The sequence below is a fragment of the Corvus cornix genome, chromosome 7 (assembly GCF_000738735.6).
Source record: "Corvus cornix cornix isolate S_Up_H32 chromosome 7, ASM73873v5, whole genome shotgun sequence".
In the NCBI taxonomy this organism is placed as follows: Eukaryota; Metazoa; Chordata; class Aves; order Passeriformes; family Corvidae; genus Corvus; species Corvus cornix.
In genome coordinates, this window is record NC_046337.1 from 21,165,162 (window position 1) to 21,183,568 (window position 18,407).

Below are 18,407 nucleotides of genomic sequence, written 5' to 3' on the forward strand. Positions count from 1 at the left end.
TGATTTCCTGGCTTTTCTTTCTCTTGGGCTTCATATCTCCATGCATGGATGTTGATGTTTTCTTAATCCCCAAAAGGTACCTGCATTTTCCTCTTCCAGGGTTTAAAATGCTCTGAATTGTAAGAAGCGAGCTCTGAGGTGTCTGCTGGAATGGATGATGAAAAACAGCAAAGAGCTCATGAAGGCAGATTCAGAACTGGACATCCAAAGTGAGTGAGTATTTGCATCCAATTGAGAGAATGTTTACAAAATCAGATACAAATTTTCTTTTCCTTTTTTTGTTTTTAATGTGAGACTTACTGTCAGAGCTTACACCAGAATCTGTTTGTTCATTCAGCAGCATTTTAGTCTGGATCTTATGTGAATCACAAGAGTTGCCCAGCTCTCTCTGGATGCCAGACATCAGCTGGAAAGCTTCAGGGTGAACAGCAGCATCTCTCCCTGGCCATTGGTTCTTGACCCTGCCGGTGGGTTGTGAGGGAGGAAGCAGTGCTCAGTTCAGACAGGAGGAGCAGGTTAACCTCAGCATCATGGCCCTTGGTTTTCTGAAACTTTACAGGCTTTACCTCCACAGATGATGTCTTCATGGCATGAGCAAAAACACTTCTTTCTTTTTCTACCAACAAGACACGTGGTTCAATTTTTTTGATGTGTTTTTTTCTTTTTTTTTGTCTTTCCCATATACCAAAGGATGTCTTAAAAAAAAAAAAAAAAAGAGGCCGGAGAGCATTCACTGCTGAGGGTAGCAATCATTCTTCTTTAGCTCAGTGTCCCAGAGCTGGGTCTGACCCTGTTGGATATTGTCTTCCTAAGAACACAGGTTTCCCCAGCAGCACTGCCACTGCCATCAGGACTGGCTGTAAGAGATGAGTGTCCTGGGGACCTGCCCCATAGAGGGAGTGACAGCCAGACCAGCAGCTTGCCGTGGTGCTGCACTCTCTGGGAGCTTGTTCCCTGTGTCTTGCAGATCAGAGCCATGTGCTGCTGTGCTGTGAACCAGCTGGCAATTCAGGCGCCTGTGAAACCCTGCTCCTGAGCAGGGCAGCTCGTGAATGGGAGACTCCCTGGAGCAAAAACATTGCCCAGGCCTGCAAACACAGGCTGCTTTTGTTCACATACAGCCAGGGGGCTGCCCACAGGCAGCTTGCTCAAGAGACAGAGGTCTTTCTGAAAGGGAGAGAGATGCTTAGAGGGTTTTGGTAGCTGCTCACCTGCCTGAGTGGCGAGCGAATGAAATGGCAGAGTTACCTGTCACGCAGCTCGACCCCTCACACAAACCTTTTCTTTTCCACAGAGCCTTTGCAAATTCACAGGACGATTGTCACAGAGGTGACAGCCCACTGAACTGTCCAAGGGGCACCAAAATCATAAACAACTCCAGGCTGTTCCTCAGCCTAACCCCTTGTGACATGAGCAGACCATCAATCCATCCCAGGATGGTGGAGGTGCAGAGGTCGCTTTTTATGACCTGGGCAGGAATTTCCCGCAGCTCAGGGTTTTATTTGGGCAACACTGTAATCTCTTTCTCTTCCTGCATTTCTGCGTGTTGCTTTGGCCTCCTATTGATTTCGACACACATACCAAAATGTAGTGCCTGTGCTGGTCTTGTCAGGAAGATGAACAGAATTAATGATCGGAGAGGGGAGATGAGGTGGCCATCCAACCCCTTTTTGCTAGGATATGCAGCTCCCAGGGTTTCAGCCTGTCTGCCTGCTGCCACGGCACACGGTACCCCTGTGCTCAGGGAAATTTGGCCATACTGCCTGGCTGGAAAGGGATGACTTTGGGAACTGCTCATCCTGTGCTGATGTTGCTGAGAACTGCCTTGAGCAGGGGGGATGCCAGTGGCCCCTCTGTCTCCTCATCCACACCCTGACCTCAGTGATGGACCAGTGGATAAAACACTGCCATGCTCCCAGTGGTTTTCAGGGCTGGGGTTCACAGCTGTTGTTGCTGCTGGGGGGTTTATTTCCATGAAGTGCTAGAGAAAGCAAACAGTCCCTATTCGGGGGGGGGGGGGGGGGTGCCCATTTGTGCCTCCCCCCAGCACTGCCATGACTGAGCTAATGCCCCATGAGAACCTGCTTTCTTGCTGTGAAATGGGGATGGCTGCTTTTGGACATGGTTTACTTTTTAAAGAAAGAACTGGCTACTGCAGTTTTGCTCTATCTTACCTGCTCCCACTGATTATTTTCTAGCAGTTGGCCATGTATGACAGCATGCTGACCAGAATCTGGCAACTTGCTGAGCTGATTGAAGGAGCAGATGTTGCCTCACTGAGAGCAACAGTCCCCAGCCATGGCATCCCTCACCTCTGTCCTGCTCTCTAGCTCAGCTAATGCTGCTCAGGATAAAATCCCACGTATTTTAAGACTTTCTATAACTTGCAGACTTGCTGCCAAGAAGATTGGACTGTGCATCAAATATATGCAATTGATTTTTCGGATTGTGCTAGAGAATGCACTTTGACATAATAATAATAATAATTATTATTACTTTAGGCTGGGAAAGATGGGCAGTGACTTATGTAACTGTGGAAAAACCCCAAACTGAGGGGCTGACATGTCCATTTTGTGACATGACATGGCATCTCTTATCACAAAATGGAATCAAATAGCTGTGCTACCTCTGAAATTTGCATCTGACAGAATTATTTTCTGTATGTGTGTCCACCGTATAAGGGTTTTTACCTAACATTCTTATCTAATGAATTGCCATGCTTAGCAGCTCAAGCCAGTTTGTTGCAAGAAGTTGGAGGTTAGAGAGGAGAAGTCTGTTAAGGCAATAACACTAATAAGGGTCTGCCAAGATCACGTTTGAGTGAATGTAAATCCAGGGCATTTGAGATGAACAACTCAGAGGATAGAGGAGTGGCCTCTTGGGAGAAATGCGAGCTGGGGGGTGCAGCCCGTCCCTGCAGCTCCCACTGCAGCAGCACCCAGGCTCCGCACAGCCGCAGCCCCTGCTCCCGTCCCTGCCCGGGGCCGGAGCCTCCTCCCGGACACTTCCCGGGGCGCTCTGGCAGGTGCTGGCGGGCGGAGACACGGACACTGTGCTGTGCAGAATTAAGTAGCTTGGTACACCTGGGGCTCAACACACACATTCCTTTTCCTGCCTTAGCAGGCAAGGTGAGGGCTCCCTGCAGCAGAGAGGGCATTTTCCTCATGCTGTGAAAAAACCCAAGGGCTTGAAAACTTGAGATGTGCCCTGGGAACCTGTGGCAGGCACTAGCGAGCCCTGAGGGACTCTTTCTACTTGTCCCCCTCACTTCCTCCCCCCTGAGAGAGCTGCCTGGGGAGAGAGATCCCTGGGGAGAAGGTTATGCCACCACATGTCCTCCCACCCCCATCCTCTCCCAGCAACCACATCTTGCTGAAGGCTGGTGGAGGCAATGCAAATCAACATTTGCAAAAAGGCAATGGCAAAGCTCGTGTAAAAGGGCAAAAAAAGAGACTACAGTAAGTATTTTTGATTATTTCCTGATAGCCTTCTGTTTCCCACAGCTATACAATTGCAGAACATTTTGTAAATGATTTCTTTATGATGTGACTAAATGTAATTTGCGTTTTCAAAGGGAAATACAAATCAAAGCCCAACAATGAAAGGGCTGGGATTTTGAGCTTTTAAAAGTGGCTACTGCATATCAAAACCAGCTACTTTCGAACAACATTTTTTGCTATGCATTTTGTGGAATGGCTACAGGACAATCAAATGAGCATTGTAATTATGCTCCCATAATGTGCATCATAACGCTCTGGGCTCCAAATGATCTGCTGTGACTTACATTTGGAATAATCATTAAGGTTTCTATCAAAAATGACCACATTTCAGCCATTTTCTTAGTGCACCGATGAATGTAGTATCAACTGCACTTTTTCTGACACTGATCTGTATTATTCCTTTGGTTTTCCTTCTCTTATTCTTTTGATTTTTGTGGTCTTGGCAGTTTGTGTCAAAGAAATACAGTATCGGATAAGATTGGACATGACCACCTTCAATCCAACATGCAGGATGCATTGGCACACAGCCTTTACTAACAAGAAAATCATAGCAAAGCACAAGGAGATAGAAACCTGTTAAACTAAAAGGAGAAAATCTATTTCTCCTTAGAGAGAAAAAAAAGGAAAAAGATACTAATTGCATTGTGGAGGTATTTTATGGAGCTAGTACAGCTGGTCTTACTAGAAACGGATTGTACATATTAAATATTATATTTATTTTACAAAATCTGATTCTACCTATGAGAGCATAGTGTTAAGGTATTTACATTAAAAAGGTACTCCATAAAAATGCATGTCCAGCAAACACATAGAGGTCTAGCTGTAATTAAATCTCCAAAAGTGATGTTCTGTGTAAGAACAAGTATGTCCTTTCTGGATTGCAATCAATAGCAGGTTACCTGATTATACACCTTATTATGTCTTGTATAGTAGTGTGAGCCACTGGAGGGTGATGTGTGAACAAAGAGATATGCTTGATCAGATCTTTTCAAGAAACACACCTTACAGGAGAGAGAAAAACAATTAGTGTGTGTTATAGGTTACCGATTTACAATTTACATCATAAATCAATGTCTGATTATTTTAATGCAAAATGTTTTTAGCTTCATTTTATTGCACTAATGGTTTCAATAACACACTATAATTTGCTTAGATGAAGAGGTGATTGGACAGCTCTTACATAAATTTTTAATTACTGTCATTAGTGGCTGCAGTCTTATTCTTTCCTGTGGAGCTAAGATACGTGTCATTGCATTGTGCTACGGGTACTCAGTGGCCATGAGAATCCAAACTCTCCCTTTCCTCTTAAACGCATGCACCCATAAATATGTGTCACTGTGCAAGTCTCATCACAATAAATACTAGCATCACACAGACATTAACTAATGTGTCCACATGCTATTTTAGGCAGGTGTGGTGGTGCATCCCCACCCTTGGGCCATACTATGATCTCAGAAATACTCATTAAGCCTTGGCCTTGACAAACACCACCTGGGCTAAGGTCCTCTTGAACTTAACAGAAACACTGCCAGGAGCTTATGCTTTCTAGTGTGGCTGTTTTTAACGAACAGCCTTGAAAACTGATTTTTCTTGCCTGAATAACAACCCAAGTGGAACAACATTTTTGTTCCCAGACTTTCGAAGAAAATTATTGACCCAAATTGTGGCCAGGATGGAAAATTACTATGGCTAAAGCCAACCCTTTTGTGACCCTATAAAGAGCAGTCCTAAGTGAGACCCTTTGAGCCCTCCTGGACCGCAGCAGGCTGTGACCAGCACCTCCCCCTGAGTGGGGCCTCCCAGGGCCAGCCAACACTCACGTTTGCCATACTTGGGGGACCACCACCAATCGCCAACAATGGAGCCTGGGCTACCTCCACTCCTCGAGACTCAACACTTTGCCCACTGAGAAGATCCAAAGGCATCCGATGTGAGTACTTTGCTGAATTCAAAGGGAACTTTTGAAATGTATATACCTTGTGTGTACTCCTTTGGGTCCGCATGTGAGTGTGAATGTGGTATAGCAAATGTACTATGAATGTTGCTCTCCTAGATTCTTAAGTAGTTTAGGTTTGTAAGTAAGTTAGGCCTATTACTGAGTTACTGTTGTGCTATAGTAACTTCTGTAAGAATCTTTTGTTTAATTGTTTACATTAATCTGTCATTAAGTGCTGTTGAGTTTAAGTGCCATTAAAACATTTACACCTAGACCGTTTTTCAGGTGTGGGGCTAAGTTTGTCAAGGAAGTCCATTCTGAACCTTGTGACTCAATGGGAGGGTCTCCCTTATTCTTTTTTATCCTTAGTCTTTCTCGGCCTTACCCTTTTTTCATGTAGATAATTTCTGGTTGATTTTAGTTTTAGATTGATTGTAGACTTCAGTACAATTTTTCTCTATGTGCTTTAACCATCTAGTAAGTAGTAGAGTGAACCTTGCCAATGAACTTTGTCATGCTTTCATTGTTATATTAAACATGCTTTTGCTGATACCTTTGCCAGGGATTCTTTGGGTGTCCTAAAACACTCATTCATAACAGCAGGTAAAAATGTATAGCTCCAATTTAAAAAAAAAAAGAGAAAGGAGCATAAAGTGTGTTGAGTGTAGTTAAGATAGGAACTGTGTAGGAGAGCCAGGGACAGGGCAGCAGGATTCCTGCCTCCAGAGAGAAAAGCTGTGTTACAATGCTAACAGCCAAAATCTGCGGGGTGACATGGAAAACAGCCCTTGTCCTTCATCCCAGCAGACCAAAGGTCACATCTATTGTTCCTGACAATGGGGCTATTGTTGGAGGTCCATGTTCTCGCTACTGCTTGAAGCTCCTAACATGTAAACAACTTTGATTCCCCTAGATAGATGCAGAAAGCATTGCACGCTCAATCTACTGCATGTCCCTCCATAATTTCAGCCAATTCCCTTAGCAGGTCTTCCAAGGGCTGCTACCATGTAGTGACAGCTCATTTCAAGGAAAGATGAGACCTTAACAGACTATTTTATTGAAAACACCTGATAAAATACTCCAGATGATCTTTGCCGACATGTGAGCCCTGAGGGGTGAGCTGGCTGGTAGCACTGGACAGGCTGTGCAGGACCCTGACTGGGGGACTGAATGGGCAGGGATGTTTTCCTCTACTCACATTAGCCTAATGTAAGTGTGGCTGAAAATGCAATGCTCACCTGAGTTCACCTTTGCATGTCTTCAGCTTCTGTTAATAGCTAGATGTAGGACAGTGGTGCTGCCTATGTCTTGACAAACACAGAAAAACTTTTTCCATCATGGTAAAGCCAGTTGGTAAGTTTGTTCTGCCCATCCGCTGAGGGCACCTGTGCCCTGCAGGGCAGAGCAGGGCCATGCAGGCCATGAGGATGAAAATGGGAAATCACAGTGTCACAGGTCACAACAACCATCTCCTGAGTTACAGACCTTAATTTTCTGGTACCCTTGCTGTGCGCTGTAGGAAGGGAAGCCTCTGCCCTTCACATACATCCCATTTCTCTTTCCCTTTCCTGCTCCCTTATCCCCAGTCATCTGTAAAATATGTGAGCTGATATACACAATTTTCAATAAAATAATTATTTTTCACATATTAAAAAAACCTTGACAATACAGTTCACAAAATGTTCTGTCTGGATTCCCCACAAAATCTCTGCTCTGGCCTATTAATTTGAAAGCCATTTGAACTACATGTGCAGTTTGAAGATTTGAAGAATGCTGTTTCCATTAAGCATTACACGGAAAATTAACTGCAGTCTGAAGTTTTGCTTCAGCTAGTGCCATCAGTACTCCATAACATTTCATATGATGCTCTTAAAAGCTGTGAAGGTTGGCTACTTCTCTAGTAAAATTCTGGTAAGTGATTCAAGATGTTAAGGGCTTTTACTCTTAATAAACTGGATCTCTTCTTCCATGTAAGTAAATAAGTATTTGTAGATTTCTTTTTCTGAAAGAAGTAAAACTACATCAAAATTCAGAAAACATCCCCCTCTTCCCAACTGAGCTGTCTTATTTGGAAGCCATCTGGGTGGCAATCTTCCACTAATTTGGATTTAGAGGAATGGAGTGTGGTCTGGTCTCTGGAGAACTGGTTTCGTTTGTCTGCTTTTGTGTGTGTGCTGAGAAGCCAGCAGTGCAGGTAAGTATGTAATTATGGGCTTATTTAAAATGGAGATTCTTTTACGTGACAGATTGCAGCATGCGCAGGAAGAATAATGCCCGGAGAAAATAGAACACCTCTGTGAGGGCTCTTGTACTCTATTGTGCTGTAGCCTATTTACAGGCTTTGGCTCAGAGATGATTCGTGGTTTGCCTTACACGGGCACAGGTTTGCACGTGCACGGGGCCTCCTCCCTCCAGCCGATTGCAGTGGGGACTCGCCTGCTGTCAGGGAGGCACCTGGAAATGCTGAGCAGCAAGAGTTGCACTGGTATTGAGCCCTGCTCAAACCCCAGGATAAACAGAGGATTATAGCAAACACCAGGGCCACAAATCCCATACAGCTTCTTCAGGGCTTCTCCCATTACTATCGCTGCCAAATATTGCATAGCAGTTATTTTGCTGTGTTTAACGGCCGCACTTGATTTAACGTGCTATTATACATGTTACCAAAAATGGTTTAAAATGACTGATCTATTTTCTTCTGGCCCGTCTTCAAATAGTATTTTGATTGCAAAGGGCAAGGCAGCCAACTTCTTTGTAAAATTCTGTTGAACTGTTGTTACCCGAGGAGCAGAGGCGTCACCTCGTCTCACTCCTCTCACTCATCGGTGGGGCCCTGGTAAGCGACCCTCCATTCCTCGTGGGACTGGGGGTAGCCTGCGCGCTGCGGGGTGAGTGTTCCGACGCACTGTACTTGTACTACCCTGCCTGGCAGGCGGTGCTGGGTGCGGGCTCTGCTGGGAACAGCCGGGGCACAGACCCTTGGCTTTCTTTCGTGGAGAAGCCCCGCTGCCCTTGAAAACTGGCAGGTTTGGGGGGTTTATTTCAGAGTGGAGCCAACCTAGGTATGGCATATAAAAACTGCTTTTTAAAAAAAGGCGTAGAGACCACGGGGACTTCCCAGCAGGCCCCGGCTAGGCACGACCGGCCGCGGCCCCCGCCCCCATTCTGCACCCGACTCCCGCCGCGTTCCGCCCGGGAGCTTTTCGCGCCACGGGCCAGGCCCTTGCAGCTCCACAAAGCTCAAACCGCGAATAGAAAAAAAAAAAAGGGGGCTCCGCACTGGCCCCTTCGGGGACATCACGGGAGACCTGATGAGCTCCTCAGCAGAGGTGGGCGGGCGGGCGCGGGGTGAGCTCGCGGGGTGCCCAATCCCGTGGGGGTGTGCGCTGCATCTGCCAGGACGCGGGCGGCAACGCGGGAAAGGCGCCGCCGGGCCCCGCCCCCCGCGGTCCAGCCGCTTTGGCGCGAACCTTCAGTTCCCCGCGCTCGCCCGCCGCCGCCAGCATGGCCCCGCCGCGCCCGCAGGTGAGCGCTGCCTGCGGCCGCCGCTGCCCGCCGGGCTCGCCGCAAGGCTGCGGATCGCTGCTGCTGTAGGGAGGGGGGAGGTTGTGGAGCTTGCCGCCGCTCCCGGGGCCCTCCGGGGTCTTGCGAACCAGAGCAAGCTGGGTTAAGCCGCGCTGCGGAAGGCTGGTGGGGTCGGGTGGGGGGGCTCTTTCGTTTGGGCACCCCAGGGAGAGCGATGTGGGGGCAGCCCCACCACTCGGACCGGCAGCCTCGGGTCTCCTGCTCCGCCGCGTGCAGTGCGGTGGGAGCATGGGGGCGGCCCGCGCATGGCGGTGCCCTTAACTGAGGTGGGGGTCTCGGCTTGGGAGTCGCGCTCGGCGGGGAGCTGGCGGCCCACAGCCATGCGCCCATCGCCCCCGCCTCGCCGAGGGCGCGGAGGCAGGCGGGGGGCGGCCCCACGGGACGGGACGGGCGGGAAGGGGCGCAGGGGTCGGCGCGGCGGCCGGCGGGTGGCTGGGCCGCGTGTGTGCGGGGCGGCACCATCTTAGCGGGAGGCGGGGGAGGCACTGGCGGGACCGCGCCTGAGGGGACGGGCGTGTCTGCGAGCCCCTGGCCGCCCCGGGTCATCTGGGCTGGGCTTCCGTGCCCGAGGCCCTCGGTGCGGGCCGTGCCCCCGGCTGCGCGCACCCTCAGCCGCGGCGGGCGGCACCAGAAGCCGCCCCTTTTGTGGTCTGGGGCCGGCCGGGCCGAGCCGCTGTTGGGTGCTCGGCGAAACTGTGAAGCGAAAACCCGCAAGTAGAGCGGTGCTGGGGAGAGGACGGAGGGCTCCAGGTTGGCCCGGGCAGCTGCTGTTTAAGCCCTGTCTATCCAGCGTTTGGCCCGGCCGCGGCCAGCGCTCACGACCGTGGCAGCACCTCAGCGTGGGTACTGCCCCCCCGCATCGATGCCACCCTCGGGGGATAAAATGGGTCACTGCCAGTAGAAACATTTCCGGGGAAAGGAAAACCTGAAGCCCATAAAAAAAAAAAATCTTTCAAATCGGTGGCGAAATGAAAAAAACAGCAAACTGCTTTGTCTAGAACAGTTGTTTCAAATCTGTGGATAGGATTCTTTGGCCCTTTCTTAAGAGCTGCAGAGTATTTAGTGTTTGCCTCAAACTGAAAGTAATAAATGAATCAAAGTAGGTTTCCAGGTGCTTTTCGTGTACTTGCACTTTTTTCCATCACTGGCTATTATGATTGGGAAATGACATGATTTATGTGCTTATTTCCACTTGTCTGTTTGCATACGAGAAGTATTCTTAAATACTGAAAGATACTCATCTGTAACAATGATCAGAATTTTACCAGAGTAAAAACTATTGTCATTCCTAACTCTGAGATTTATTTCAAAGCTGATGTTTGTTTTCTGACTTGCATTCAAGATTGCTCAACATCCTAAAATGTTCGATCCTAAGCGTCAATAAAAAGATATTTTTAAAAGCTACTGTGCTGCCGTAGGTCTCTTCTTAATGGTGTTGCTGTTGTCCTTTTGTAGCGCCGAGGTTGTTCGGGAAGGAGAAACTTCACAGCCTTTCGAAATACAAAACTGATTCCCATGGAAACATCCTCATCCTCTGATGACAGTTGTGACAGTTTTGGTTCTGATAATTTTGCAAGCACAGTAAGTACAGTACAAGAACAAATAATTCCATATGTGCAGTACTAGTAAAGGTAACAAAAATGTAAACTTTATAAAGCTGGTAAATGTTTTGTGCACAATTAAAACTACTTGCTCTGCTTATGTTTTTGTATAGTAGTTATAAACCTTTGTGGTATGCTGTAATTTCATTTCACTCTTTACTTGTGCTTCTAGGTGGTAATTGTTGGGAACAGATTAGCTATCAATTCTAGCCTTTGAAATGTCACCTAACCTAGTGTGCCTGGTAATTTGTAGCTGTGGTTCTGAAACCCCTTGTGAAATGCCTTAAGTCTTCCTTTTCTTTATTAAAAAGCTAGCTTGTACTGCACTTGTAAATGCTAATAATTTTCTGTGCAACTTCAGTTAAAGGATATTTTATTTTTTTTAGAAATGCAAATTTAGGTCGGATATTAAAGAAGAACTGGCAAAAATTTTTCATGAAGCCTCTGATGATGAATCTTTCTGTGGCTTTTCAGAAAATGAAGTTCAAGATGCATTGGTAAGACAGTTGATTTTAGTTCGCTATTTTATATTTGAATTCTTACACATTCTTCGTTGGAAAACAATGCCAGCTTCAGCTTGAAAGTTCAGTGTTTCAGAAAGAAGCATCATTTCATTTAGTAAACAGTCTGAGTAGCCAAAGTTTAATTTTCTTTTTGTCTCCATGAAAAGCACTCAAGATTCTGAGCTTTTAAAATCTGCCTCATGTATTTTGAAATATATCTCTTAAAACTGTCTTGCTGGATGTTACTCTGTTGGACCCTAACGTTTCTGGTTTCCTCAATACGAAATGTTAGGCTAGCCCATGGACTCCAGCAAACCTCAGAAAAATTTGTGTGTCTTGACACACAGTCAGACCTCCACTCTGGCGGTGTAACAGGGAATGCATGTCTTTCAGCATTAGAGAAATAGTGATAGGTGCTGAAATCTGCCTTCCTGCTTTTCCTTGACATCAGTGCAAGGTCAGTTTTATTGCTTAAAAAGGTCAGTGGTCGATATTCAGAAGAGAAATTGAAGTAGTACCACGTTTGGCAAAAACAGGTTTGTCATAACTTCAGGACATGTTGAGGAATGACTAGAAAAGAAAAATGTCTAATTGGAAGAAGACACGTCTGAGTTAAAACAATACTAAAGAGAGTAAGTAGGAGACAAAGCTGGAATAGATAAGTAGAAAAAAGAATCAATAACTGCACATAAAGTGCAACCAAAATCACATACCTGGTTAATAAAAACCCTGTGTAAATAAAAACGGCCATTTGATGCCCACTGTTACTGCTGATCAAAATCAGACTTATTGTGTCTAAAAAGAAAAATCAAAGCCCATTGCAAAATGAGCTTTTAACTAAATAATTTATGTCCTCACTGAACCATTGGTTCTAGGAGAATCTGTAAGCAAGACATCAGAATTCAAAGATTGGAAAATACTGGGATTTTATTCATAATTATTTCATTGGCTGGCTCTAGAAGGAAGTTTCCATTTTTTATCATTGATAGTATGAGATGGCTGTTCTTGGCAGCTTACAAAATTGGGTTTGACCTTGTGCAGAGAACTACATGGTGTCTTTTTTTACAGCCAAATGCTATATGTAGCAAAACTGAGCCCTTTAAAGGCAGTTCTCTTTCTCACACCACACACACAAACTATTTTTGCTATTAGACCTGCAAGTGACAGCTGACACTGCTGCAACTGGACCTACACTCCCTTTTCTGGTGTGTTTGGCACGACCATGTAGGTCTTCCTGAGAGGTTTTTATCCCCGTGTCCCATCTCCTTCCCTCCCGCTCCAAAGTGCACTAGAACACTAGGACTGGATGTTTGGATTTCAGCCAGGTAGCCTCTTAAACCACTCCCAGACAAAATGTTGTTGACTGTATTTACCTGCATAGCAGCTCTCCTGGATTTACATGCTTCCATTCTGGTTTGTTAATAGAAATTGGAATCGGATTCAGAGGAGAATGATACAAGTGCTGAAAGTGCGATAGATCAGAGAGGGCAGAAATGCCCTGTTCCTCTGAAAGTAGCCATGAGGTTTCCACCTCGAAGATCGGAGAGGAGGAAGGGTGAGATGGAACCTGTTCCTGAAACACTGATGCCTGCTCCAGATTCAGACTCTGACACTGAAGAAAACGGTGCTATGTTTTTAGAAAAAAGAGCTTTAAACATAAAGGAAAACAAAGCAATGGCAAGTACTCAATGTCTCCCTGGGGACCCTCCCTTTTTCCCCCCTCCCTTTTGACTCTTGGGGGACCTCTGTTTAAATTCACTGTAATGGGAACTGCATGAATGCATTAAGACAAATTTGCATTCCTAAAATATAAATCTGATACTTTACATTTACTGGCATATGAAAATCCATAGGCTGCAAGCCTAACAACATAATAAGTTTGAGTATTTCCAAATTACTTGCAGTCACTAAAACATAAATAAGACATAAATGTAAAGAGTTGAAGAGTGACTGCATTTCCTATAAGTAATTGTACTTTTAGCCAATTGCCCTAGTAGTCTGTAATAGCACATAAATACCCTTTTAAGGCTCTGCTTCATTTTTCTTTCTCTTGTTAGCTTGCAAAACTAATGGCTGAGTTGCAAAATGTTTCTGGTATCTTTGGTGGGAGAAAATCGTTGCCAGCTGTCAGTCATGTGAGTATAAACTTGCTGTATCTGCCTTCAGATTTCTAAGAGTCAAATTCTGACATTACAAAGCAGGATTCTCAATGAAAAAACTTAATAAACCATGCAAATCAAAGTCCAGTTAGAATTTTATTGCTTTCTAAAACAGGTGTCCTCATTATGTAATTCTCTTTTGATTTGTCACAGTATAAAGCAGAACAGATTAATTTAGAAAGGTTAAGTGTCTCCACAGGCCAATAAAACTAAACAAGGTGCTGTGTAAATATGCGGTTATACAAAGGCTGGAGATAAGGGGGGGCAGCTCAGACTTTGAAGCTCAGACCTGAATATTCTGTGAACTTGGAGCCTTGAAAAACACCTGGCATTTAGCCTAACTTTAAAGAAGGTTGTGAATCAGCAGTGTAATGAATTTCACTGCTGATCTATTTGTAAGCTGGGTGAAGATGAGAACAACACTAAAAATTGCAACTCCTCATAGACACAGGTTCTGCTGCTTTTGACTATTCCTCTGAGACTAGCAGAATGTTTAAGATGAATTTGCTTAGGATCTTCTTAACCTTGTGTTTTCTGATTGGGACAGGGATAGATACGTCTTTGGAAAAGCTGGGAGGAAGGCATCTTTAGAGGAGGAATTCAGTAGGGACAGGAGCTATCTGTATTTTCACCTGTTTCATTAGGGGCTTTTAAACTTCAGCAGGGACCAAAGCGACTTCCAAGGCGTTCCTTGCCCAAATGTGCCTTGAGGAGGAACCCAGACCGAAGTTCTCGGCCTCACACAAGGTCCAGGTCCTTGATTGAAGGTCCTCCTACTCTTGTACCAGAAGAGGAAGAAGATGACCGGTACATCTTAGTGAGAAGAAGAAAGATGTCTGACGAATACCTGGAGGTATGATGAAGGTCTGGTTCTCCTGTTGTGAGTTTTGAGGGTGGTTTTGTACTCTTTCAAGAGAACAGCAATTCATAGAGTTGATGAGGTTTATCAGTATGCCATGGCCTTGGAAGAAGTGGAAAAAAAAAAAGGGGGGGGGCATTTTGTACGTGTTCTGCACTTCCCCTTCCTTGTCCTTAGAAAACCATTTCCTCTTTCACTCCAGAAGGAGTGAAGCAAGATCAGTAGCATCGCTGCACCCCGAAGGTGACAGATCAAGTGAGGGTGCTAAAGCTGCATGCATATCATATGTCTGTACAAAGTTCTGTTATATTTTGCTTAAATATATGATGGGTGTTTGAGACTTCAGCATTGCTGTGAAGGTCCTTGCCTTTGTATAGTTTTTGCTGAAACTAATACTTAAAGTATTGTGTCTTGCTATTCAGCATGAAGCCCGTACTCCCAGGAGGGGTCACCGTGGTGCCGTGGCTTTTCCACACGTTGTGCGCCCAGTTGAGGACATAACAGCGGAAGAGCTGGATAATATTTGTGTATCTGCAAGAGAAAAAGTATATAACAGGGCCATGGTAAGTATATCCCAACTTTGTGAAATGTGTACTTTGTGAAGTCATTTTTTTGTTACACTGTGTTTGTTTGCATCAAAGAGAGCACACTCCCTCTCACTGAGAGAAAAGATGTGATTTTTGGCAGAAATAGGTGTGAGGTCTTGAAATGCCCCTTCTTATTTTTGCCTGAATTTGTAGAATGGCCTTTACCAAGCCAATTAGCTTGCTGTCACTCTGCAACAGCTAATACCTAAGTGATACCAGCCAGGGAGAATGATTACCAGACACTGAAGATGCAGTGTTAAAACAGTCTTGGTTCAAACTTTGCAAGGTGGCTTTCTGTTTCAGGATAAGCACTGCTAGCTCCCAAAGAGATTTTCTTCAATGCCTTATTCCCCTAACTAAAATGCCATCTTAAATGTCTTGTTTCTTTTTCCTGTGTTCTAGGGATCCACCTGCCATCAGTGTCGCCAAAAAACCATAGACACCAAGACAAATTGTCGTAACCCTGATTGCGTAGGAGTGCGGGGCCAGTTCTGTGGGCCGTGCCTCCGCAACAGATACGGGGAGGATGTCAGAGCAGCACTGCTGGACCCGGTAAGACATGCTCAGGGGTGGTTTATTGTGCTTGACTTGCACAGCCAGAGGTGTTGGTCACTGACAGCAGTTTTAACAGAACTGCTTACAGTGCTGTAGTACATCGTGCAGTCCTGGCGTGATTCACCCTGAATCACAGAGCTGTGTTGCGTAGAACTTGTTGTATTTACTACTTCGGTAGTGTTATTTGCAGGAGTAAAGTATGAGAACAGAGCAGCAGCCGAAATATTCTTGTGTTTGAGTATCAGAACAGTGTTCTCTTTCGCCTTGCATTAGTGCTTAATGCCCTATGGAAAGAAACTGTATTGTGGACAAAGTGCTGCTGTTGTGGGCTGTGATGTAGGAGTTAAACAGAGTGGAATGCTTCCTGTGGTTACGTGCAAGGCAGGCAACAGAGAGTTTAATCACCTACAGACTCAGGAGTTTGTAGTCTTGCACTGGTTTAGACAACTTTATGCAGTGCTGATGTTCACTGCAGAACTCACTGTGGAGCAGGGCACTCTTCCAAGTTGTGGGTGTGAGTTGCATCTGGCATAGCGTCTCAGCTGAAAGGGCTTGTTGTTGTCTCTCTTTGTGTAGACATGGAGGTGCCCACCATGTCGTGGGATCTGCAACTGTAGTTTCTGCAGACAGCGAGATGGCCGATGTGCCACGGGTGTCCTGGTCTACCTGGCCAAGTACCACGGCTTTGACAATGTCCATGCCTACTTAAAAAGGTGAGTGTGCCGTTGTGTCAGTGACGTGGTTGCATTCAGTGGGATAAGCATCTCAAAAGTGGGAGGGCAGAGATGTCCACATCCTAGTTCGTCAGGTAAATCTCAAGATTAGTCTGTGTTGCCTCCAGAATCCGAGATTTTGCCCTATGATTATTCTGATACACTGGTTCTCACCTGAAACAAATGATACATCCACTCTGCCTTTTAGCTCTTAACCTCAGTGTGTATTGTCAGGGCTTCCACTAATTGATCTAAAAGAGTTTTCAGTGTTTTGCTACAAGCTGATTCATGTTTTTACTTGTCTTTCAGTCTGAAACAAGAACTTGGAATGGAAGACTGAAGCTGTGGCTGCCTTTAAATTACATACTCTTTTCAACTACGTCATATTATTGCCTGCAGTGAATTGTTTAATCAAATGAGATTACAAAGTGCCTTCCCTGCTTCCCTCTCCTTTTGGGTAAAAAAGGATAAAAACCTTTCATTTTTTTCAGTATAAACCATAGTTGGGAAAGCTGTTCAATGAAGGTCTTTGCCCAGAGGCCATTGTTTTCTTTTTAAACAACTTTGCAAATCAGATAGCATCAGTCCTTGTTTTCATGATAGTAACTTGTTTTTTTCTTCCTGAAGGGAGATGGGGCTTTAAGCCATTCGTTTCACTCATGCAGCGATCTCTGCTGCAGGTATACTTATGCTCCAAAATTGTTTACAAAAAGATAGAGATATTCTGAAAACTTGGGGTGGTTTTCTCCACAAAACCAAGCAGCCAAGTTCTGCAATACAGACACTTAATGATCAAATGGAATTGTAGAATTCTCTGAAACAGCAGCATGTTCTTAAGTTCAAAAAGGAAGCCCTGTAAGTTGCAGCTGAGCAGTCTTCAAGCACTAATATTTGGTTTTATAGAGTACTAAAAGTTCATCCTGGCCATTTGAAGGGAGACTCTCTGAATTAAAAAATGCAGCAGAAGCCGTTTGACGTGGCACTTTGTGTTTTTGCTGAGATAAGGCCACTGCTGAAAGCTTCCACAGCACTAGCATTGCCTACTGGTGATGTGATGTGAACATACTGGTATACATTGTGTAGTGACCACTGTCTGAAACAGAATGCTTCGTGTGTTAAATGACTATGTTCGTGGACTCTCTTCTCCCTGTTCTTGCTGCAGCTGCAGAACTGCTTTGCAGAGTCAGCAGTGGTCCTGGGGAAGAGGGATACCTCCAGACCAGGGCTTGGTGAAGCAGAGGGGTGGCAGTTCATGTGGCTGTTGGCCAGCTTCAAGTGGATGAAAGGTGGTAACTTGTTTAATTTGGTTATCAGGAAAAGGGGCAGTGCATGTTTCTGTATCTGGCTCTGTGTGATTGTTGAAGGTTCTTTCACATGACATTTGTGAAATGTAAGTACAGCAGAAATGGAGCTGAAGAATTCTGATATGCTGAGTGCATGGGGTCTCCTGTACTCAGTGTTGTAGAAAAGAAGGTGCCATGAAAATTGCATCCAGAGAACCACAAAGTTTGTAAATGTGCTTAGTTTGGTTATGGAAACTACTGTGTAAGCTTTGTATAAGGTTTAGAAGGTAATGTTATAAATAATGTACAGTTTAGTAGTAGAAAAATCAACATGGGATTACACTTCTCTGTTTGCGCCGTATTTGCACTGTGTGTACACAAAATGATCCGCAGTTCATACCTTTCTGGGAATTGCATCAGTGTGTGTGGGAGGGGAGGAGAGAGGAATTTAGAAACAACAGATATTTATGTCTCAGACTTGCAGTTCTGTTTCATAAATCATCTCTCCTATAGAAAATCTCCTGTCCTTTCTTCATCTGTTTTTATAGTGTGAATAGCTGTGCAATCTGAGGTGTGGAGAGTGCTCTTCCCTCTAGGTACATTTTGTGAAGAAGGAACTCATTTTAGAAATACATGTTCTGACAGATAAAAGTGGTTGGTTTTTTTTTCCTCCTAATTGCTTGGCTTGCCTTCTGATTGCTAGAGTGTGAAAGTACTGTGCTAAAAGCAGACCCTTGTGTTATATTACAGAGACTGCTGTATTTAGATTTACTCAGATCTGTGCTGTTCTGTACAAAATTTTTCATTTTGAAAATAAAGATTTTCAGATTTAGAATATTTTCATCTCTGAACTGTTTTTAAAAAGCCTGTTAGAGCTGTACTTCTATTTTACCACTTTCAGGTGAACTTATGCTGTGACATAAAGGACTTGGTTGTTCCCGTCATACGTGGGGGAGCAGTGGGACTTGGACATCTTATTGTCTCTGGCCCTGTGTTTCTGAGCCAGGCTTGCTCTGATATTCATGCTGCTTGGATTGAATTGTTTGGTACCTGGTGACTCACTTGTGATGGTCAAAATACAGAGTGCTTAGTTCAGGCTCGATACAGGCTCTAGGCATGTGTGCTT

The 18,407-nt window shown here is 45.0% G+C and overlaps 1 protein-coding gene across 4 annotated transcripts; it reads left to right on the plus strand.

The window, feature by feature from the left end:
- Window positions 1–2,912: 2,912 nt before the first annotated feature.
- Window positions 2,913–18,118, plus strand: CDCA7 (cell division cycle associated 7). 4 transcript variants are annotated; one of them, XM_010406759.4, is made up of 10 exons: window positions 2,913–5,430; window positions 10,477–10,602; window positions 11,009–11,119; window positions 12,551–12,802; window positions 13,183–13,260; window positions 13,946–14,137; window positions 14,566–14,706; window positions 15,133–15,282; window positions 15,862–15,998; window positions 16,308–18,118. In XM_010406759.4, the coding sequence occupies exons 2-10, from the start codon at window positions 10,537–10,539 to the stop codon at window positions 16,336–16,338; spliced, it is 1,158 nt and encodes a 385-aa protein (XP_010405061.1). In that variant the 5' UTR covers window positions 2,913–5,430; window positions 10,477–10,536; the 3' UTR covers window positions 16,339–18,118. The 4 variants fall into 4 exon arrangements, with proteins under 4 accessions (XP_010405061.1, XP_039411526.1, XP_039411528.1 ...); XM_039555592.1 differs by lacking the exon at window positions 2,913–5,430 and adding an exon at window positions 8,868–8,961; XM_039555594.1 differs by lacking the exon at window positions 2,913–5,430 and adding an exon at window positions 8,868–8,961 and having other exon boundaries at window positions 13,949–14,137.
- The last annotated feature ends 289 nt before the right edge of the window (window positions 18,119–18,407 follow it).